The sequence below is a fragment of the Sorex fumeus genome, unplaced genomic scaffold (genome assembly GCF_029834395.1).
Source record: "Sorex fumeus unplaced genomic scaffold, SorFum_2.1 ptg000041l, whole genome shotgun sequence".
Lineage (NCBI taxonomy): Eukaryota > Metazoa > Chordata > Mammalia > Eulipotyphla > Soricidae > Sorex > Sorex fumeus.
Window position 1 is genome coordinate 7,104,549 of NW_026606098.1, and position 24,085 is coordinate 7,128,633.

At 46.7% G+C, this 24,085-nt stretch overlaps 2 protein-coding genes across 2 annotated transcripts; both read left to right on the forward strand.

Annotated features, from left to right (window-relative positions):
* Positions 1 to 1,041: 1,041 nt before the first annotated feature.
* On the forward strand, positions 1,042 to 1,983 carry LOC130028768 (olfactory receptor 1361-like). Its single transcript, XM_056119604.1, has one exon. It carries the CDS (start codon positions 1,042 to 1,044, stop codon positions 1,981 to 1,983), a length of 942 nt encoding a protein of 313 aa, XP_055975579.1.
* A 10,029-nt stretch (positions 1,984 to 12,012) lies between these two features.
* On the forward strand, positions 12,013 to 12,954 carry LOC130028766 (olfactory receptor 1361-like). Its single transcript, XM_056119601.1, has one exon. The coding sequence runs from the start codon at positions 12,013 to 12,015 to the stop codon at positions 12,952 to 12,954; it is 942 nt and encodes a 313-aa protein (XP_055975576.1).
* Positions 12,955 to 24,085: the final 11,131 nt, after the last annotated feature.

A 24,085-nucleotide genomic window follows, 5' to 3' on the forward strand; every position in this document is an offset into this window, starting at 1 on the left:
CCGCATGCAAGACAAACTCCCTACCCTCTGTGCTATCGCTCCTTCACTCGTTCTCTCTTATTTACCCTGCTTTCCCTTCCAAAAAGTCTAGGGTAGGTGGATATCTTTAAGTATTTTTTGTCTGGTTTAGACATTCAGAAATTACAGATCAATTATAGCTAGAAAAATCTTATGACGACCACTTTTATTTTTGCCAAGTTTTAACCTGTCTAGTTCTCTGGCTGAAATGAGTTTTCATTTGGTATCAAAAGAATATTTCTATCAATTTTTTAAACAGAATTCTCACTAATTTTTGTGAGTCCTGTGGTATGACCCAGAACAAGAAATTAATCTGGTTTGTAGAGTGGTGAACACCTTGTTCTAAGTATGTCCTACTATTTATGTGAAAATCTGCTTCAGCTTTACCTTTGTAAAGTCCAATAAAATTCCATCCAACCTCAAAAAAAAAAAAAGAAATTACAGATCATAGTTCAGACTAGAATGTGGCTCGTGTCCATGTCTAAAATATGAAGGAAACATCTTGTGCCTTTCCCATCTGACTGCTTCTATTTGTCTGTCTCCCTCGTCCATCCACTTGGCTCTTCCACTTCCTATCTCTCTTCATCAACCCTGTCTCTCCCATCCACCATCTCTCGCTCCCTACCCCCTCCTTCCGTCCCTATTTCCAAGTGTTGCATACTGCCAGAAATGGGGAATCCCTGAGGGATAGCCAGATAGCTCGTACTTTAGCCTTGACGAAGCTGAGCTCAGGAGTCACCCGATGAAGGACAGACTCAGTGAGATTCAGGATTGTGCTGGGAATCCTTGGGCTGCTTGAGAGATGTCCATAAACATTACGGGACATCTGAGGTGGCCGATGGAGAAAGTGTGTGCAGTGTGGAATATTGTATAAATAGGAACTAAACTCCTTTAGGAGAGAGTGGGGGGACATGATGAACAACTGAATTAATCCTGAAGGTTATAGATAGCTTACCCTGAATGCCTGATATAGGTCAGCACCGAGGACAGCACCCTGAACACTTTCTCATTGATCCAGAAGTCATGGATGCAGGAAACCTCACCCAGTTCTCTGAATTCCTCCTCCTGGGCCTCTCCGAGGACCCCCGGGAGCAGCAGCTGCTCTTCATTCTCTTCCTGGTTATGTACCTGGTCACGGTACTGGGCAACCTGCTCATTATCCTGGCCATTGTCACAGACACCCGGCTCCACACCCCCATGTACTTCTTCCTGGCCAACCTGGCCTTCGTGGACATCTGCTTCACCTCCACTACCATCCCCAAGATGCTAGTCAACCACGTCACGGGGCACAGGGGGATTCCGTATGCTGGCTGCCTCACCCAGACGTACTTCTTCATCTTGTTTGTTAGTCTTGACTGCTTCCTGCTGGGTGTCATGGCCTATGACCGCTACGAGGCCATCTGCCACCCCCTGCACTATGCCATGTCTGTGACACCCCAGGTCTGCAGCCTCCTAGTGGGGGCATCCTGGACGACGTCATTTGGGAATTCCTTGGTGCACATCATACTATTGAACCGTCTCTCATTCTGTACCCACAACCAGGTGCAAAATTTCTTCTGTGAACTCAGCACTCTGCTAAACTTGGCCTGCTCTGACACCCACCTCAACAACGTCGTGTCGAATTCTGAGGGTTCCTTGACGGTTGTCCTCCCCTTCATGGGCATCTTGATCTCATATTTGCTCATCTTCTCAACCGTAATGCGAATCCCATCCAAGACAGGCCGGCAGAAGGCTTTTTCCACCTGCAGCTCCCACCTCTCCGTGGTGTGTCTCTTCTACGGGACCATCATCGCGGTGTATTTTACCCCCTCGTCTTCCGAGGAGACCCAGGGGAAAACAGTGGCTGCGGTGATGTACACAGTGGTGACCCCTATGATGAATCCTTTTATCTACAGCCTCCGGAACAAGGACATGAAAGGCGCATTCAGGTCCCTTGTCAGTAGGAAGCCTGTTTTTACCCAATGATAAAAGAAATTGACATGGAATTGTCCAAATATGTTTATGCATGTCCTAAATTCCCTTCACAGTCTTCTTAAATAACCTCTTTTTATAACTTTATAACTTAGTAGGTTATTTCATTTCCTTTCCTTTTAAGACATATTTACTGTTGTACCAGATTAAGGGTTCTTGCTGTTTTCTGTCTGCTACTAAGAATTTTTGTGTGCTCAGGAATCACTCCTGAAGGAGCTTAGGGGCCCATACATGTTTCTGGGGATCCAACTGGGTCTGCTATGTGCAAGGTAAGCACTTTACTTGCCCTACTATTTTGCTGGTCCTTTCATCAAGTTTCTAGCTTGCTTTCTACCATCTTACAGAAAGGCTGCAGACAAAAACTAAGGCTAAAAAAACCACTCCTATTTTGGTACACCTATTTGTTCTCTTACATAGTCTCTTTAGTCTTTACCATAATCATGTAAATAGACATGCATTATTTTCTGTTAAGACACCATATGTTGAATGTTGATTTTAGACTTGAAATAACTAACTTGCCTAAGGATTTGTGAATAATTTTGAAGCCAAGATGAAATGCAATTTTATTTTATTTTATACTTAAACACTGTCCTGTAGTACTGTCCTCCTGTGGTTCATCTATTTGCTCAAGCGAGCACCAGTAACATCTCCACTGTGAGACTTATTGTTACTGTTTTTGGCATATAGAATACGTCATGGCGATCTTGCCAGGCTTTGCCGTGTGGGCGGGATACTCTCAGTAGCTTGCCAGGCTCTTCGAGAGGGAAGGAGGAATTGAACCTGGGTCAGCCGCATGCAAGGCAAACGCCCTACCTGCTGTGCTATGAAATAAAATATTATTTAAACATAAAAAGAGATATTAATTGAGAGATATTCATGTCAACCTAAAATTTTAGAGTTGCTAGAGAAACAAACTGTGAACCTGGGACTCTGGAGATACAGGTTGAAAGCTATAAATGCTCCAGGAAAATGTCCTGTGACCAAATGCTGACACTCAAGTCTCTCATTCAAGCAGTTGCTGGTGAAATGGCTCTGAACAAGAAACCCAAACACCACAGATTCAAATGCCAGAGAAATTTCAGACTTTACACTGAATTTTTGTTGCTATAGTCAACATAGAACCTTAAAAAATAATGTTCTCCTGACCCACTTTTTTGTTATCCATTTATTTCTAGAAAGCATTTTAAAATTTATTTTGCAGATGACATTCTTCCATCTACTTCTTGGGTAGCACACTCACTTAAGTGGCAGCAGAACAGTTTCCCTAGGTTGGAGCCAGCATTTCTAGCATTTCTGCCTCCCTATTAGCTCCTTTGTTTTCTCTATTTTGATATGTATAACACCAATTCTAAGGTCCACGGGAGTAGACGTAAGCTTATATTTCCATTATTATTTCCCCTTCATAAAGAGTGAGGTTCTGATGGGAAACATCACAGACAGACCCAAAGTCAGTCCAAACCCAGGTGAAGACAGATATTCCTGAACTGCTGTCTAGGTGGGATGCAGCACGAGGTGACACTCAAGAAGCGACTTAGGAGTGATCCAAACAACCAGTGAGCAGAACCGCTGCATTTTCAGTCACCTGCAGTCAGCAGGTTCTGCCCATTCCCGGGCTGTCCCTCCCTCGGACAGCACTTGATCTGCTGTCACAGCGGAGAGTCAGGACAGCGGGCACCCAAGTCTCCCACGTATTTTTTGAATGTAGGAGTACTGCTATTTCTTCAGCCATTGGTAAAGCTGATTGAATTGGACATGAACTCCACACTACTTTTTTTTAGTGAATCACGGTGAGATACAGTTATAAAGCTTCACTGTTTGAGTTTTAGTCATACAATGATCGGACACCCAACACACCACCAGTGCACATCCTCTACCACCAATGTCCCCAGTATCCCCCACCCTCCCACCCCTCCCCTGCCTCTGTGGCACACAATATCCCCTATACTTTCTTTTTTATTGCTTGTTATGAATAACATAATATGTCATGCGGCCACAAGAGTGGCTGCATGATCCTGGAATTCCAAAATTTTAGACAATTAGGCTGCAGCAAGCTGAGATATTCGGTTTGAAGATTCTTTTGTGTGTCTCTGGATTATCACTATTTAGGAGCTTAAGTAATAGCTAGAGGCAGTTTATGGGCATTACCTCCAGGGTCCAAAGAGGACGGGGTGGGGGAATGAGAAAGACCAGCCCATCCACTATTCCTTGAGGCCTGGAGTTTGCTGTCACTGAACCTGCATACTGCACTTCCCATTGGGTTCTGGAAGTTGGCGGCAACCAGGATATTAGGGGGCAGGTGGAAGGGAGGACACCTGCTCCTGTCTGAGGCACCCAGGTGTAGTCAGCCTGGCTTAAAAGTGTGGAGGCATCTCTTCAGCAAGCTTTTAGCTTTGGAGATTCTTCTGTGTGTCTCTTGATCATGCCCTTGTTTCCATCTTTTCCAGAGAAATAAACTTCACAATTTGTCCTGCAGGGCATGCCTGCTAGCCCGAAAGCCATCTCTCCACTGGCCCTAACTATGGCTTGTTATCTCTTTCGGGATTTATGGGTCTCTGAAATATGGTCAGTAAGTGAGCTTTTGTAGTTCAGTGGAAGTGATTTATGGGTGTTGCTCCCACATACCAAATTTTTGCTGTTTAATTTCTTGGTAAACTCTGTCCCAAGTTTTTGGGATCTGGCCAAAGGCACTTCACTTAATCACTTAACTTCCCGTTAGTCGGCGATTTGCTCGAGCGGGCGCCAGTAACGTCTCCATTTGTCCCTGTCGCGTGCTAGTGTAGCCCAATGGCATCTCTTCGCTCCAGGAACATGAAGGGCCTCAAACCGATCGTTCATGATCTTGACGAAGAAGTCTGACCATCTGGTAGGTGGGCGGCCATGCGGTCTTTTGACATCCCGTGGAATCCAGTCAGTAACAGCTCTAGTCCAACGGTCGTCTTTAAATCTCATTACGTGACCAGCCCATCTGATTTTCGACACCTTGGCAAATGAGACAGCGTCCCTGATCCTTGATCGTCGACGGATGTCAGAACTCCGGATTCTTTCTCTCATTTGAGTGAAACGTGATATTCCAAGCATAGCTCTTTCTATTCTTCTTTAGGAGACCTGAATAGCATTCTCATCTTGTTTGCGTAGGGCCCAGGTTTCTGAGGCATATGTTAATGCAGGAAGAACAGTGGAATCAAAGAGATGTGCCCGGAGCCGGAGGTTCTTCGTCCTCTTAGCTATTTCTTCGACGTTCTTGAAGGCGTTCCAAGCCGCTCTCTTCCTCCTGCGCAGCTCAGGTGCCAGGTCATTTGTCATGTTGGCTTCTCGACCTAGGTACACATAGCTGTTGCATTCGGAGATGGTCATTCCATTGAGAGCGAATGGGGCGTCAGGAACGAGGCTGTTTCTCATAAACATTGTCTTCGTAAGATTCAGCTGTAGTCCTACCTTTCCACACTCACGGTCAAAGTCGGCCAGCATTTGTGCTGCTTGGCTGATGTTTGGTGTTATTAAAACAATGTCATCAGCAAAGCGGAGGTGGTGTAGTTGCCGACCATCTATCTTCACTCCCATTCATTCCCATTCCAGTTTCGCATGATGTTCTCGAGGGTGGCACTGAAGAGTTTCGGTGAACTGGTATCACACTGCCGCACCCCTCTCTTGACATCAACGATCACTTCTTTGTAGAATGGTGAGATCCTGGTAGTGAATCCGCAATACAGCTCACGGAGGATCCTGATGTATTGGGCTTGAATGCCCTGATTGGCTAGGGCTTCAATGACTGCTTCCGTCTCAACAGAATCAAAGGCCTTCTTTAAATCAATGAACGTTAAACAGAGCAGCATCTTGAACTCCCGAGAAACCTCAATGAGCTTGGTTATTGTGTGGATATGGTCGATGGTGCTGAATCCTTTGCGGAACCAGGCTTGCTCGCATGGTTGTCCTTCATCTAGTGTTCTGCCAATCCTATTTAGGATGACTCGAGTGAACAACTTGTAGATGACAGACAATAGGCAGATCGGGCGATAGTTGCCAATGTCATGGATGTCTCCCTTCTTAAACAGTAGTACGGTCCTGCTGGTTTTCCATTGGGACGGAACCTTGCATTCAGACAGGTAGCGAGTGAAGAGCCGAGCCAGTGTATTGATGAGTACTGACGGCAGGTTCTTCAGGTGTTCAGGTCTGACCTTGTCTGGGCCGGGTGCTCTTTGTTTCTTTACCGACGAAATGGCGTGTCAGATTTCGGAAGGGAGAACGTTGGGAACGACATATCCATCCTGTGGAATTTGGTATGTCGGCAAGTGGACATGGCTATCGAAGAGATTTGAGTAGAAGTCATGGATAATCTTCTCCATTGCCGTTCTGGAGGATGTGATGGATCCATCAGGACGTCGGAGGGCAGTCATCTTGGTCTTATAGTTGGCGAAGGACAGGCGGGCGTTACGAATACTTTTCCCGGCTTCTGCCGCATCTACCAGTACTTCTGCTCTTCTCTCTTTGAGGTCTTCCTTGATCGCATCTCTTCACTGCTTTGCGAGCTCGGACATTAGCTTGCGGTTGCCTGAGGCATGCGCCAAACCACGCTGGCGAATTAGCTCAAGAGTTTTCGAAGATAGGCGACTTTTTGTGGCTATCTCTCTCTTGGCGTTCCTCGCACATTCATGGAGGTGCTGAACCAGTCGATCGTATTCCTCGTCAATGTTGTCAACAATGGCATCTTCCCATGTTGCCGCAATAGTACCAAAGAGTTCCCAGTTGGTGGTCATTCTGGGAGTTCTCTTTTTGAACTTTGCAGCCCTTTCTCCCTGCTCTGTGAAGTAGAATTTTGCACGAAGGAGACGGTGGTCCGATCCCGTTCGAAATTTTGGGACAACAGCGACATCAGTCAGGCAAAACCGTCGATTGAATATGATGTGGTCTATTTCGTTGTGGAATCATCCACCGGGAGACTCCCATGTCCATCGTTTAGATTCTGCCTTCTGGAACTGTGAGTTACCATGAATGGTCTTGGTCGACATGATGAACTCAGACATCTGAGTTGCACCAACATCTCATTATGATGAAAGAGAAATCGAGAAGTTCTACATGGAGCTAGAGAAGTTCTATAAAAAAGACCACACCTTCTACAAGTTCATTGTGGGTGATTTTAATGCCAAGATAGGACCTAGAAGATCAGCTAAAGAACTTCACATCGGGACCCATGGCCTAGAATGGAATGAACAGGGTGAGAGACTGTCTGAGTTCATCATCATCATGGCCAAAGGCACAGCGGCAATTTGAGGATATCAGGAAAACTGAGGGCACCAGCAAGATGCTGATGCACTCTCCCAGTACTCCCTCATTTAAAAAGAAAAACGATGTGCAATTTTCCCTAGTGCTGTGGGGGCAGAAACCCAGGACAGTGGCAGCATGGGTGGTACTGACACAGAAGCTGCCTTTCTGTGTGTCCCCACAAAACATCAAGTGTGTTTTCCAGGGCTCCTTAGAGTGCCCCAGTCCTGCCCAGGAGGTTCCTTCCCAGGGACAGCACCCCCGAACAGCATCCCATGTCGAATCTGGGTTGGATTTATGAGTCAGGGAGGAAGACAAATTTTTTGGACCTTGCAGCCAGTCATTTTAATCAAACACTGAGTAAAGTTTCTCCTCTCTGCCTGCAGTGGGCTGACAGAAGCGTGGAGGCACCCAGGTGAGTCTGAGAAGGGGCCCTGGAATCTCGCAGCTTGTGGGCCTGGAGAGGCTGAGTAAGGAGTGAAGCTTTCTAGCTGGAAAAGATGGCAAGGAGTGGCCAGCGACTCTGGGGATCTCCCCGCCTCAGTAAGTAACAGTGAAGGTTCCTGATCACAACGAAGTTGTGGGAGCTCCTAGTAGGAAGTCAGAGCAAGCTCCTCTGGTGGGTCCTTCCCAGCATGGGGGCAGACGCAGAGAGCCCATCCCGCAGAGCAGCTCACCATCTGTGCTTCACAGAGAAATAGAGCTCAGGTCAGACAACCTCAAACAAGGACGAGCCCTTGGCCTCTGAAGACCAGCCTGAGATTAGCATGCCTTGGGTCTGAGAAGAGATGGGCGGAAGTGACTCCAGTAGTGCTACAGATGCAGTGGGTCGGCACACCAACACCATGGCTGCTGGCACTGCTGGCACATGCTACCTCAATCAGAGGAAAAAGCAGCAAGCATAGTTAAACAAAACAGGTTTGAGGCCTAAGGATACACATTTATAACGCCATGAATTCCTGTGGTTTTTCTTGAGGGGCTGGGCTTCCCTTACGGAGAAGTCAGGAGCATGACAGGAACGGAAATCTTGGACGTTGCATCTCTACATAGGGTAAAGGGGCAGAACAGGAATGTTGCTCATTTTATCTAGTCCCCTTGTTATCTATTTTATTTGAATTTGTTCATTTGGTCTTAGGATAAGGATAAATTGAAATCTTCCAGTTAGACCATTCCGAGTTCAATGCACACACTTCTCTCTTGTTGGACCTTCTGGCAATACGATTATACTTTGTTTTAAGAAGTTTTATTGAATCGCTGTGAGATACAGTTACAAACTTGCGTGATTCCATTTCAGTCAAACGATGCTTGAGCACCGATCCCTCCACCAGTGCACATTTCCCACCACCATTGTTCCCAGTGTCCCACCCGCCAACCCAACCCAGCCCCACATTGTCTTTGTGGCAGGTGCATTCCTTATTATTCTCTCTATAATTTTGGGCATTATGATTTGCAACATAGATACTAAAAGTTCATCGTGTTTGGTACTTGATCTTCTTTCGCGCACTTCTCCTATCCCGGGCCATCCCTCCAATCTTCATTTACTTAATGGTTCATTCTCCATACCAACTGCCTTTTCCCCCAGGACATGGGAATGGCTTGCAAACTATGGTGTGATCCTCCTGGCCCTTATCTCTACTGTCCTTAGATGTTAGTCTCATATTATGCTGCTCTCTATTCCACAAATGAGAACAGTCATTCTATGTCTGTCTTTATCTTTCTGACTAAATTCACTTATCATGATATTCTCCATGTCCATCCGCTTATATGCAAATTTTATTACTTCAAACGTGATTGTACTTTCATGATAAAACATTCAGAAAGTCTGTGGGCTAAAGAAGGGGCTACACTATACATATTTTTCATGGAATTTTCTCTTGATGATTTGTTACATTCAATAATCCTACACTAATCCTACCTCTATTATGCCTTCTAACCCATAATCACCAGATTTCTGAATCACCCTTTAAGTCTGTCCCCATTGCGGGCCTCAAGATTTAATCTTATATTGTTTGTTATCAATAACTTGCTACAAGAATGATCCAAAAATGTTTCCTTGGAAGAAAGTTAGTGAAGATTATTGTAGCTTGACATGGATCCATTAAGTCCTTGTAAGAGATTGCTAAGATGCTGTTCCAGGTTAAGTCTGTGTTTATGTTTTGTTATCTGAGATCGGATGGATCCCATCCGACCTGGTGTGCCGCACCTGGTTAATCAATGTTGTAGAGTTTGAGGTGTTGCACTCCAAGAAGTTCAAACCCTTTACCGGGGTGATGCAGCTAGAGTTAATTCTTAGCTGATGGCTGCTGGGGCTCCAAGGGAGGACGGGGAGGCAGCCCATCCCCTACAAGAAATTTTTATCTTTTAGCAAATGAAATACAAGCCCTTGTATTACTTATGTATTTTTCAAATAAAACTATGCTCATCAACTGTGGGAAAACACACACAAAAAAAGATGGAGCTGGAAGTTCAGGTGCCAAGGCCTTTCCCCTGGCTAAGTGAGCCTGTCCCCAATGCACACGAGGCCACGCTTCCCCCTCTGGACTGTGGGGTCGCTCGTGCGCCAGTGCCTCTAGTGCTTTACACTGCATCAGGAGATGGAGGTGATGAGGACTGAGGTAAAGAGGGTGGAACAATGGCACAGATGACTTTTGTGGGACACCGTGAAGGTATTAAGTGACTCTGGATAGCCCTTGAACACAGTGAGTTTTAGTTGATGTGGATTACAACGCATTCCAAATTTCCAGAGTTTCACTCAGAGGTACGTGGTGCCCCCAAGGAGGCTCAGATACCTGCTGGCCCGGCCATGAGCAGAGTCCCTGCAGAACCCGGACTTCCATCCTCCTGGGTGCGCCAGTGAAGGGAAATGCAGGGCCAGAAGCATCGTCGGCCCCTCCCCACCGCAGGGCCAGGCACAGAGGACCCCTTGTGGAAGGATAATTAGCAGAAGCCCTAACAAGGCACGGGGGACGCAGCCCGAAGAGCACCAAGGACGAGGTAAATTGGGCTCTTCCGAGTCCTCAAGATGCTCCTGGGGGACTGACCTGCCTCCACATCCTGGGAGCTACCACACCGTACCCACACATCTCCACAGTCAGAGAGGTACACAGGAGAGAGGGAGCTGGGCCAGGCACAGACAGAGAGAGAGAGAGAAGGGGCCAAGCTCGCCATCTCAGGCTTCTCTGTGACCTTGGGGTTGTGACACTCTGGGCTGAGTTCAATGGTGTGAAGGATATAAACTTAATAAAACATGAAGAAGCAATGCGCGTGTAGTCTGTGAGAGGACCCACGTCCGGGGTCTTGCATGGCTGAGTTGAAAATTGATGAGGATGGGTGACAAGGAGAAGGCTGAATTTGTCTCCAAACCTCTTCCTCCTCTGCATGGATGCACCGGTGCATGAATCACAGTAGGATCGCAGCCGTCCACGTACCAGGTCATGCTTAAGGTTTGTGGGGAACAGGCAGCAGCCATTGGTTCCAGGAAGAACTTCAATGGTGGAGAAGCTTGTTATTTCATTTGATTATGCCCATGGGAAGATGTGGTCAAAGAGTAAAAGTCCAAGAAAGCAGAGAAGGGGCAAATTTGGCAGTGGCGGGGGAGAGGTGGATGTGTGTGAGCTGGAGAGGAGAGAGGCATCTGGAAGGGGGGGGGGCAGATAAAGCATGAGGTGCAGGGTGTAGGAGCTGCCGTTTGCACCTTCCCTGGGAGAGGAAGGGGTGACACAGCGTGTGCTCAGTTAGAGGACAGGAGAAGAGGGTGAACTGACCTGTGCGTGAGGACGAGTGTCCAGAAGAGAGCTGGACCCTCAGGAGAGGAACAGCAGATACTGTCCATGACCCAAATATCAGGGTGGGTCCCCCTTTTAAACCAACCCATATACAATCTCTATCTCCATCTATCTTGTCTCCTCTCATTTAAACTGCTCTCCCATCCAAATAGTTCAGGGTAGGTGGAAATCTCAAAGTATGTTTTGCCTAGTTTAGACATTCAGAGAAATACAGATCATAGTACAGACTAGCATGTGGCTCGTGTCCATGTCTAAAATCTGAAGCAAACATCTTGTGCCTTTCCCACAAAGGAAAGCTTCTCTTTGCCTGTCTCCCTCCTCCTTCCACTTGGCTCTTACACTTCCTCTCTCTCTTCATCAGCCCTGTCTCTCCCATCCACCATCTCTCGCTCCCTACTCCCTTCTTCCGTCCCTATTTCCAAGTATTGCATACTGCCGGTAATGGGGAATCCCTGAGGAATAGCCAGCTAGCTCGTACCCTAGCCTTGACAAAGTTGAGCTCAGGAGTAGCCCATTGGGGGCTGGAGTGATATCACAGCGGTTAAGGCATTTGCCTTGCTTACAGCTGACCTGGGTTCGAGTCCCAGCATCCCATATGGTCCCCTGAGCACCACCAGGAGTAATTCCTGAGAGCAAAGCCAGGAGTAACCCCTGTGCATCGTTGAGTGTGACCAAAAAAGAAAAAAAAGGAGTTGCCCGATGAAGGAAAGACTCAGTGAGATTCAGGATTGTGGTGTGGAATCATTGGGCTGCTTGGGAGATGTCCATAAACATTACGCGGGATCTGAGGTGGAGGAAGGATGGAGTGTGCGGTGTGGAATATTGTAAAAGTAGGAAGTACACTCCTTTAGTAGAGAGTGGGGGGAAATGATGAACAACTGAATTAATCCAGAAGGTTATAAATAGTTTACCATGAATGCCTAATCTAGGTCAGCACCGAGGACAGCACCCTGAACACTTTCTCATTGATCCAGGAGTTATGGATGCAGGAAACCTCACCCAGTTCTCTGAGTTCCTCCTCCTAGGCCTCTCCGAGGATCCCCAGGAACAGCAGCTGCTCTTCATTCTCTTCCTGGTTATGTACCTGGTCACGGTACTGGGCAACCTGCTCATCATCCTGGCCATTGTCACAGACACCCGGCTCCACACCCCCATGTACTTCTTCCTAGCCAACCTGGCCTTCGTGGACATCTGCTTCACCTCCACCACCATCCCCAAGATGCTAGTCAACCACGTCATGGGGCACAGGGGGATCCCGTACATTGGCTGCCTCACCCAGACTTTCTTCTTCATCTTGTTTGTTAGTCTTGACTGCTTCCTGCTGGGCGTCATGGCCTATGACCGCTACGAGGCCATCTGCCACCCCCTTCACTATGCCATGTCTGTGACACCCCAGGTCTGCAGCCTCCTGGTGGGGGCGTCCTGGGCGACATCATTCGGGAATTCCTTGGTGCACATCATACTATTGAACCGTCTCTCATTCTGCACCCACAACCAGGTTCAAAATTTCTTCTGTGAACTCAGCACTCTGCTAAACTTGGCCTGCTCTGACACCCACCTCAACAACGTCGTGGTGAACTATGAGGGTTCCTTGACGGTTGTCCTCCCCTTCATGGGCATCTTGATCTCATATTTGCTCATCTTCTCAACCGTAATGCGAATCCCATCCAAGACAGGCCGGCAGAAGGCTTTTTCCACCTGCAGCTCCCACCTCTCTGTGGTGTGTCTCTTCTACGGGACCATCATCGCGGTGTATTTTACCCCCTCATCTTCCGAGGAGACCCAGGGGAAAACAGTGGCTGCGGTGATGTACACGGTGGTGACCCCCATGATGAATCCCTTCATCTACAGCCTCCGGAACAAGGATATGAAGGGCGCGTTCAGGTCCCTTGTCAGTAGGAAGCCTGTTTTTACTCAGTGATAAGAGAAATGGACATAAAGTTGTCCAAATATGTTTATGCATGTCCTAAATTCCCTTCACAGTATTCTTGAATAATCTCTTTTTATAACTTTATGAAAATAGGCTATTTCCCTTCCTTTCCTTTTAAGAGATATTCACTGAGAGATATTCATTCATGTCAACTAAAAATTTTAGAGTTGCTAGTACCAAAAGTGAGTCTATGGCTCTGGAGATACAGGTTGGTAGCTGTAATTGCTCCTGAAAAGTGTCCTCTGACCAAATGCCAATGCTTGAGTCCCTTATTCAAGCAGGCGCTGGTGAAATGGCTCTGAACAAAAACCGAAACACCACAGACTCAAAGTCATAAAACTTTCAGACTTTACACTGAATTTTTGTTGCTATTGCCTACATAGAACCTTTAAAAATAATGTTCTCTCTGACAACGTTTTTGTTATTTAGTTATTTCTAGAAAGCATCTTAAGGGGCTGGAGCGATAGCACAGCGGGAAGGGCGTTTGCCTTGCACGCAGCTGACCTGGGTTTGATTCCCAGCATCCCGTATGGTCCCCGAGTACCACCTGAGTGAAAAGTCAGGATTAACCCCTGAGCATCGCCAGGTGTGACCCAAAAAGCTTAAAAAAAGAAAGCATCTTAAAATTTATTTTGCAGACAACACTCTTCCATCTACTTCATGGTAGCACACTCACTTAAGTGGCAGCATAACGGTTGCCCTTGGTTGGAATGAACATTTCAGGCGTTTCTGCCTCCCTATTAGCTCCTTTGTTTTCTCCATTGTGATATGTATGATACCATTTCTACGGTCCACAGGAGTAGACATAAGTTAATATTTTCATTATTATTTCCCCTTCATAAAGAGTGAGGTTCTGATGGGAAACATCACAGACAGACCCAAAGTCAGTCCAAACCCAGTGAAGACAGATATTCCTGAACTGCTGTCTAGGTGGGATGCAGCACAAGGTGACACTCAAGAAGTGACTTAGGAGTGAACCAAACAACCAGTAAAAAGAACCATTGCATTTTCAGTCACCTATGGTCAGAAGATTCCGCCCATGCCCTCCCTCCCCTGGACGGCACCTGATCTGCTGTCAGAGCAGAGTCAGACTTGGGCACCCAAGTCTTGCTGCTCACGAGACTCCCTTTCCGCTCCATGGACGTGTGTTCACTTGCACAGCACTCAAACTGATTTCATGGCACACGCATTGGAAATGTTCAGACACTGAGTCATGCGGGATACTGGGAGGTTAAACAATCGGAATGTGGTAGAGGTCTGTGTTCATGCGTGTGACCAGGTAAGGTGGAGGAGCAATTGGGACATCAGCCAGCACCAGGTGGCAGAGAGGAGTCCCAGAGCCCGCGGGGTGCTACCACACACCGGTGCTCCAAGGGGAATGTTGGGGGTTGATAGGCAGAGCCCGAATGTACCCAGGCGCTGATCCCAGGAGTGAGGATGACGGCCAACTGGGCTCTGCCCTATTCTTGGGGTTGTCACGAAGGCAGAGACCCTCTTGCTCCACTCAGCTGTGGATACTCCCAGCAAATTGCTTCACTGCAGGCTTGACAGGCAGAGACACCTGGCACAGGTGAGTGGGATAGGGCTAGGCTCAGGGAAGGGGAACAGGCAGTGCCTTTTATTGCTCTGTGACAAGGGAAGGCCATGTCTTTGGCTTTCTCCATCTGTGGCTGAAACTGCTCCATGGTGAACCTGTTCTGCAGGACCCTCATTGGGGTGTATTTCAGCCCCACGTCCTCCCACTCGGCTCAGAAGGACACAGTCGCTGAATTAATGTACACCGTGGTCACCCCCATGATGAGCCCTTTCATCTACAGCCTTCAGAACAAGGCCATGAAGGGCGCCCTGGTGGCCCTGGTTGAAAAAAAAGTAAGGTATTTCTCAGTAACCAGAGCTGTGGACATGCCAGTGGCCATCAACATTTCCAGGCTATCCTGAACTCCCTACAAGGCCACTATGGAATTTTCTCCTGGATCACTTTAGTGCCTCAGTCGATGGTTTATCAGAAGCCAGAGACTTGCTCGGTGGACAAGAGCATTTGTTCTCTTCGGGGTAAGGACAGTTGGGGTCGCCCAATAGTGTCTCATGTCCTCCCCCATTGTCTCCTAATTGCTCTCCACGAGCAGCAGCTCTGAGTCACACAGGGACTCCTGCCACTCCCAGTCAGGCAGAGACAGTCGGGCCAGGCTAACTTCCCCGCTTGGCACCTGGGCTGACCCAGGGATGGTCTCAGCATCACGGGAGTCTGGTCAGCATCGCCTTCTGCTCAGCCCACGTCACAAAGCCGTGCGCCCAATGTGCGTGTTCTGGGGGGCAGTGCCTTTGCCACAGCCACTCCGTGTGTTCTGGGCTGTCTGTTGTTTTGCTGTGTGGTGCCAATGCCGAGTTGTGTGAACTGGCGCATGAAAGGGTGAATAACCAAGCAGACGTGAACACTCTATTAGACTCCTAGAATTTCCGTAATGAAAGGCCACAGCCCAGATGGCCCAAGGACGTTCTTAAGGTTATCCCTGGAAAGCCGTCAGCTGACCTCTCATGGAAAAGATTGTGGGCTTATATGCTAGGATGGTGATGGAATATTGTTTCTGTTCTGTGACTACACCTATAAACTTCATCCACATTCTCTATCTCCTAAAACAGAACATTCTTGGTGGCAGGACTTTGCAAAATTTTTTCAGTAGAGCTCCGGGGTTGGAATATGGGAGATGGTCGGGTGATGGTGAGCTCTAACATGGATCTCTTGGTGCTGGAGCGATAGTACAGCAGTACAGCATTTACCTTGCATGCAGCTGACCAGATTTCAATCCTCTCTTGGCATCGATTTGGTTCCCAGAGCACCCCAGGAGCAATTCCTGAGTGCAGAGCCAGGAGGAACCCACTAGCATCACTGGGTGTGGCCCGTGTGGCCCCTCTTTCAGGCTGCAGAGGCTCTGAGTCCCGACAGGTAGCAGAGCTCAGGGAGCATATGCAGGGCCAGGGACAGAACCGGGGCTAGTCACATGCGAGTTCAGTGCCTGTATCATGCCCCCTTGCCCAAAGTTGTTAGGTTCCAGCCAGAACCTAAGGGAATGGGCCTAGTTGCGGTGAAGTCAATGGTGCTGCATCTCAGGAATATCTTAAGTGTTGTCAACTTTTCTACTTTAAATGGTGACTCTTATGCTCTATGCATAAAAATCACAGTTAAACTAACTCACTCCGCCAGGCACCAGCAGGTGTTAGCCACAGACGTCGCCAGGCCCGACAGAGAGACATCCTTCCAGTACCCAAGGCACCTACACCATGGCCCAGAGCACAGGACATCCTAGAGCCAGACACACTCATCACTGTGCCCAGGGCAGGTGCTCAGATGGGTTTGGAGGCTCCTAACAAGACTCGGGGGACTGAGCACAAGTGAGGGTGGAGGGTAAATGGGGCCCTGACAGCACCAGGTCTCCCTGTGGGACTGACAGCATCCTCACCTCACTCTCAGACCATGATGCCCCAGAGTCCCTGTCGCTTGCACTGGCAAAGACACACCTGGCACAGGTGAGTGGGCAGAGGGAACCCAGGACTGAGCAGGGGACAGGAGGTAGGGGCTGTGGGGTCTCCAATCCTTACTGCAGTCTCTCGACCCTCAATCATCAATATTACATGAAAGGAATAAAGCAGGAAACACCTGTGCATGCATGAATCCTGTTCGTAAGTTTCGAATTCTGATACTTGCATCACAGCTGACATTTGGGAACAAGACAGACATGTCCTCTGAGGGCGGGGTTAGGCTTGTCCCCCACCTCTTTATCCTAGCATGCAGTTGTATTCTGTGTCTGAGAGGAGGAGATGGGCGGTCATTTCTGCTTGTACCCAGTGCACAGGGAGAGTGAGAAGAGTGTGGAGAACAGGGCACCATGGCCAGTTCAGGTTGTCAGCACAGAGGGGGTGGTGCTCCACCCACAGATCCCTCTCTCCATAGTGTGTCTTTCTACAGGACCCCCATCTGGGTCACGGTCATTTCCGTGATGAATCCCTTCATCTGCAGCCCCCACATCAAGGATATGAAGGGTGCCTTGTGGCCCTAGTCAGCAGGAAGCCAGTTTTTTCTCAGCGACCATAGAATTGGGAATTTTGAATGTCCCCACTCGTTCATTTTGCGGCATTTGCAGCCCTGACTTCCCAAGGCTTGGGGTGCCAGTTGGTGATCACCTGAACAGTGGCCAGGCTGGGGTGAAACCTGCTCTGTGGCTCTACCCAAAACTCTCCAGATCTACCTGCCAGTGGCCTGCAGCACCACACTGCCTACAGCAAGCAAGCAAGGACACTTTTGTTTTCCCAGTAACAACTCACCAGGGAGATAATTGAGTTGTAAGGTGCCCATCTGGTGCTGCTGCCTGGTGATGGCCAGCACCTCACAGGGCTCTAGGCAGAGGCTGCAACCGGCAAGTCTCCTAACTTCTCTCCATTGTTAGGATAGCCCGTTTGCGACTTCTGTGTGATTTGGAATGCCTGCCTCACTTCTGAGAATCTAGTAACACTGACATTTGTATTGATATGAAGTAGTATAAAACTGCATTTTTAGTAAACCCTACTGTGGATATTTAAGTAGACAGTAATACTTACTGTATTAGTCTCCTGGAGGCTTGGTCACAAAATGTCAAGGTCATAGTTCCCAGAGGTGCTTGTAAGAACACGTGCCTGCACTGCAGCAAAAGAAATGTTTGTCAAGAGCCAGAGAGACAGGACAGTGGGTAGGGGCTTGCCTTGCACGTGGCCAACCTGGGTTTTATACCCAGCACCAAACGGGGTCCCCTCACACATCAGGCATGATCCCTGACTACAGAGTCTAGAGTAAGCCCTGAGCACCACAGGGTATGGGAAAAATAAGAAGTGTGCATCATATGTACTAGGATAAAGCTGAAGAGATTATTTGAGTTTGGGAGTTAGATGCATACAGAATCTCCCATTGTCTTCACTCTCATAAAACAGTACATCAGCCTCCCGGACCTCCGTGATGAAATAAAAAAAAAAAACTCAGTGGGTGCACTCAATAGTAGAATGGCTACAGCCAAAGACAGAATCAGTGAGCTTGGAGATGAACTATAGACACCTTACAGGTAAGTAACAACAAACGATGGGAAAAGACCTTAAAATAGCTCCAGGACGAATCAGAGACCTAGGGGCTGAATCCAAGAGGAACAGCATTAGAATCATCAGAGTACCACCAGGACAGGGAGGCAACTCCAATGAAAAAGCCACAGTTAAAGATATCATATCTGAGAAGTAACCAGAGCTGGAGAATGCAGGCATCCAGATTCAAAGAGCCCGAAGGATGGCAGCTAAAAGAGACCCTAATAAAAAGACTCTAAGACATATCATACTCAGAATGATGGATGCCATGGATAGAAACACAATACTGCAAACAGCAAGGTCAAAGAAGGAAATCATGTACAAAGGAGCACCATTATATTTACAGCAGACCTATCAGAGGAAACCCTCCAAACCCAAAGACAATGGTGGGGTATAGTGAAAAAACTCAAAGAAATGAACACCTCACCAAGAATACTTTATCCGGCTAAACTCGCACTTTAAACTCAAAGGAATGATGCACTATTTCATGGATAAATAACAGCTCAGGAACTTCATAAAATCAAAACCAAACTTAAAAGAAGGACTAAAGGAGCTACTGTAAGACAAGAAAACCCCCTACAAGCATAACAACCCCCCTAAATAAAGATGGCACAAAACCCCATGACAATAATCTCTCTCAATGTCAATGGTCTAAATGCACCAATTAAGAGACACAGAGTGACAAAATGGACACAGAAACTGAATCCAACATTCTGCTGCCTATAAGAAACACATCTGAACAGTCAGAAAGAAACTCAAAATCAAAGGATAGAAAACAAACCTGCAAGCAAACAACACCCTCAGAAAAGCTGAGGTGGCCTTACTAGTATCCAACAACATAGATTTCAGGTTGAAAAAGATTTGAAGGAACTGAGGCACTAAAGTGATCCAAGGAAACTTTTCTCAGTGGCCTTGTATGGAGTTCAGAACAGCCTGGAAGTGTTAGTGGTTACTGGCATGTTCAGAGCTCTGATTACTGAAAAAACTCACTTTTTGCTGACCAGGACCTGTGGGACACAGCTAAAGTCATGTTAAGGGGAAAATTTATAGCTCTGCAAGCATTTCTCAGGAAGGAAGAAAGGGCCCACATAAATAACCTCACTTCAAAGCTCAAGATCTTAGAAATGGAACAGCAAAAGGATCCCAAACCAGGAATGAGGAAAGAAATAATAAAACCTAGAGCAGAGATCAATGAAATGGAAACCCAAAAAACAATCTGAAAGATCAGTGAAACCAAGAGATGGTTCTTTGAGAAAATAAACAAGACTGATAACCCATTTGTAAGACTCAGATAGAAGGAAGAGAATACCCTAAAAAACTGAATCAGAAATAAAAAGGGATATATCATAACAGAAACAAAAGAAATTCAAAAGATCATAAGAGACTACATTGAAAGTTTGTATGCCACAAAACAAGAGAACCTAAAAGAAATGTATAAATTCCTGGATACCTATAACCTCCCAAGGCTAAACTAATGATATTTGGAGTACCTGAATAGACCTATAACTATCAAGGAAATTGAAACTGCAATCAAAAGTCTTTCCAAAAACAAAAGCTCAGCTCCCAATGGAGTCACTGGTGAATTCTTCCAATCATTTAAAGAGGACCTACTGCCAGTTCTTTTCAAGATTTTGCAGGAAATTGAGAAAACAGAAACACTCCCATACAGTTTCTATTTGGCACAAATCACCCTAACACCAAAAACAAACAGAAACACCACAAAAAAGAAAAGTACAGGTCAATATGTTTGATGAACATGGACGAAAATACCCTCAACAAAATATTAGCAAATAGAATCCAACAACTCATCACAAAGGTCATACACTACGACCAAGTGGGATTCATCCAAAGGATGCAAGGATGTTTTAACATTTTGAAGTTAAATATTTGATCGACATAATTCATCAAACTTGGCCAAGAGCATTGATTCATTCGAATGCCTAACAACCCGAATCGGACGTTTACATTTGAATAGATGTGGCTCACTGCCTGCAGTTTCTATCTTCGTTGTCTACGCACCAACATCTCATTATGATGAAAGAGAAATCAAGAAGTTCTACATGGAGCTAGAGAAGTTCTATAAAAAAGACCACACCTTCTACAAGATCATTGTGGGTGATTTTAATGCCAAGATAGGACCTAGAAGATCAGCTGAAGAACTTCACATCGGGACACATGGCCTAGAATGGAACGAACAGGGTGAGAGACTGTCTGAGTTCATCATGTCAACCAAGACCATTCATGGTAACTCACAGTTCCAGAAGGCAGGATCTAAACGATGGACATGGGAGTCTCCCGGTGGACGATTCCACAACGAAGTAGACCACATCATATTCAATCGACGGTTTTGCCTGACTGATGTCGCTGTTGTCCCAAAATTTCGAACGGGATCGGACCACCGTCTCCTTCGTGCAAAATTCTACTTCACAGAGCAGGGAGAAAGGGCTGCAAAGTTCAAAAAGAGAACTCCCAGAATGACCACCAACTGGGAACTCTTTGGTACTATTGCGGCAACATGGGAAGATGCCATTGTTGACAACATTGACGAGGAATACGATCGACTGGTTCAGCACCTCCATGAATGTGCGAGGAACGCCAAGAGAGAGATAGCCACAAAAAATCGCCTATCTTCGAAAACTCTTGAGCTAATTCGCCAGCGTGGTTTGGCACATGCCTCAGGCAACCGCAAGCTAATGTCCGAGCTCACAAAGCAGTGAAGAGATGCGATCAAAGAAGACCTCAAAGAGAGAAGAGCAGAAGTACTGGTAGATGCGGCAGAAGCCGGGAAAAGTATTCGGAACGCCCGCCTGTCCTTCGCCAACTATAAGACCAAGATGACTGCCCTCTGATGTCCTGATGGATCCATCATATCCTCCAGAACGGCAATGGAGAAGATTATCCATGACTTCTACTCAAATCTCTTCGATAGCCATGTCCACTTGCCGACATACCAAATTCCACAGGATGGATATGTCGTTCCCAACGTTCTCCCTTCCGAAATCTGACACGCCATTTCGTCAGTAAAGAAACAAACAGCACCCGGCCCACACAAGGTCAGACCTGAACACCTGAAGAACCTGCCGTCAGTACTCATCAATACACTGGCTCGGCTCTTCACTCGCTACCTGTCTGAATGCAAGGTTCCGTCCCAATGGAAAACCAGCAGGACCGTACTACTGTTCAAGAAGGGAGACATCCATGACATTGGCAACTATCGCCCGATCTGCCTATTGTCTGTCATCTACAAATTGTTCACTCGAGTCATCCTAAATAGGATTGGCAGAACACTAGATGAAGGACAACCATGCGAGCAAGCCGGGTTCCGCAAAGGATTCAGCACCATCGACCATATCCACACGATAACCAAGCTCATTGAGGTTTCTCGGGAGTTCAAGATGCTGCTCTGTTTAACGTTCATTGATTTAAAGAAAGCCTTTGATTCTGTTGAGACGGAAGCGGTCATTGAAGCCCTAGCCAATCAGGGCATTCAAGCCCAATACATCAGGATCCTCCGTGAGCTGTATTGCGGATTCACTACCAGGATCTCACCATTCTACAAAGAAGTGATCGTTGATGTCAAGAGAGGGGTGCGGCAGGGTGATACCATTTCACCGAAACTCTTCAGTGCCACCCTCGAGAACATCATGCGACGACTGGAATGGGAAGGAATGGGAGTGAAGATAGATGGTCGGCAACTACACCACCTCCGCTTTGCTGATGACATTGTTTTAATAACACCAAACATCAGCCAAGCAGCACAAATGCTGGCCGACTTTGACCGTGAGTGTGGAAAGGTAGGACTACAGCTGAATCTTACGAAGACAATGTTTATGAGAAACAGCCTTGTTCCTGACGCCCCATTCGCTCTCAATGGAACGACCATCTCCGAATGCAACAGCTATGTGTACCTAGGTCGAGAGGTCAACATGAACAATGACCTGGCACCCGAGCTGCGCAGGAGGAAGAGAGCGGCTTGGAACGCCTTCAAGAACGTCGAAGCAATAGCTAAGAGGACGAAGAACCTCCGGCTCCGGGCACATCTCTTTGATTCCACTGTTCTTCCTGCATTAACATATGCCTCAGAGACCTGGGCCCTACACAAACAAGATGAGAACGCCATTCAGGTCTCCCAAAGAAGAATAGAAAGAGCTATGCTTGGAATATCACGTTTCACTCAAATGAGAGAAAGAATCCGGAGTTCTGACATCCGTCGACGATCAAGGATCAGGGACGCTGTCTCATTTGCCAAGGTGTCGAAAATCAGATGGGCTGGTCACGTAATGAGATTTAAAGACGACCACTGGACTAGAGCTGTTACTGACTGGATTCCACGGGATGTCAAAAGACCGCGTGGCCGCCCACCTACCAGATGGTCAGACTTCTTCGTCAAGATCATGAACGATCGGTTTGAGGCCCTTCATGTTCCCGGAGTGAACAGATGCCACTGGGCTACACTAGCAAGCGACAGGGACAAATGGAGACATTACTGGCGCCCGCTCGAGCAAATCGACGACTAACGGGAAGTTAAGTGATTAAGTGAATTCATCATATAAATAAAAGACGAAAACCATATGATCATATCAATAGATGCAGAGAAAGCGTTTGACAAGATTCAGCACCCGTTTATGATGAAAACTCTCACCAAAATGGGCATTGAAGGAACTATATTTGACTATATTCCTCAGGATAGTCAAAGTCATCTACCACAAGCCTATGGCAAGCATTATTCTCAATGGGGAAAACTAAGAGCTTTCCCTCTAAGATCAGGGACAAGACAAGGATGCCCACTCTCACCACTTCTGTTCAATATGGTACTGGAATTACTTGCAATAGCGGTTAGGCAAGAAAAAGATATTAAGGGCATTCAGATAGAAAAGGAAGAAATCAAGCTCTCACTATTCGCAGATGTTATGAGACTATATTAAGAGAACCCCAAAGCCTCTACCAAGAAACTCCTAGAAACAATAGACTTGTATAGTAAGCTCGCAGGCTATAAAATCAATCCCCAAAAGTCCGTGGCTTTCCTATACGCAAATAACGAGAGAGAAGATGACATAAAAAAGCAATCCCATTCACAATCATGCCTCAGAAAATCAAGTATCTCGGAATCAACTTAACTAAGGAGGTAAAGGACATATTCAAAGAAAACTACAAAATGCTACTTCATAAAATAAACAGGACACGAGGAAATGGAAACACATCCCATGCTCATGGATTGGGAGAATTAACATCGTCAAAATGGCAATACTCCCCAAAATATTATACAGATGAATGTGATCCCTATAAGGATACCCATGAAATTCTTCAAAGAAATGGATCAAACACTCCTAAAATTCATATGGAACAACAAATCCCCACAAATAAATAAAGCAATTCTGGGAAAAAGAAGATGAGAGGCATCATCTTCCCCACCTCAAACTCTATTACAAAGAAATAGCATGCTCCTACATTTTTTTTAAAAAGTGGGAGTTCTGCTATTTCTTCAGACATTGATTAAGTTGATTGAATTGGCATGAACTCCACATTACTTTTTTAGTGAATCACTGAGAAATACAGTCACAAATCTTCACTATTTGAGTTTCAGTCATAAAATGATCAAACACCCAACCCACTACCAGTGCACATCCTGTACCAACAATGTTCCCAGCATCCTCCAACCTCCATCCCTCCCCCTGCCTCTATGGCTAACAATCTCCCCTATACTCTCTTTTGTATTGCTTGTTATGAATAGCATAAGATGTCATGAGGCAGCAAGAGTGACTGTGTGCACCTGGAATTCCAAAATTTTAGATAATTAGGGTGTGGAGAAATCTCAGCAGCAAGCTGAGATGTTCCGTTTGGAGATTCTTTTGTGTGTCTCTGGATTATGACCATTAAGGAGCTTAAATAGTAGCCTGAAGCCATTTGTGGGCTTGATCTCCAATGAGGACAGAAGGGGGGTGGGATGAGGAAGACCGGCCCATCCCCTATCCCTTGAGGTCTGGAGCTGCCGCCACAGAAACTGTGTACCTGCACTATTCAC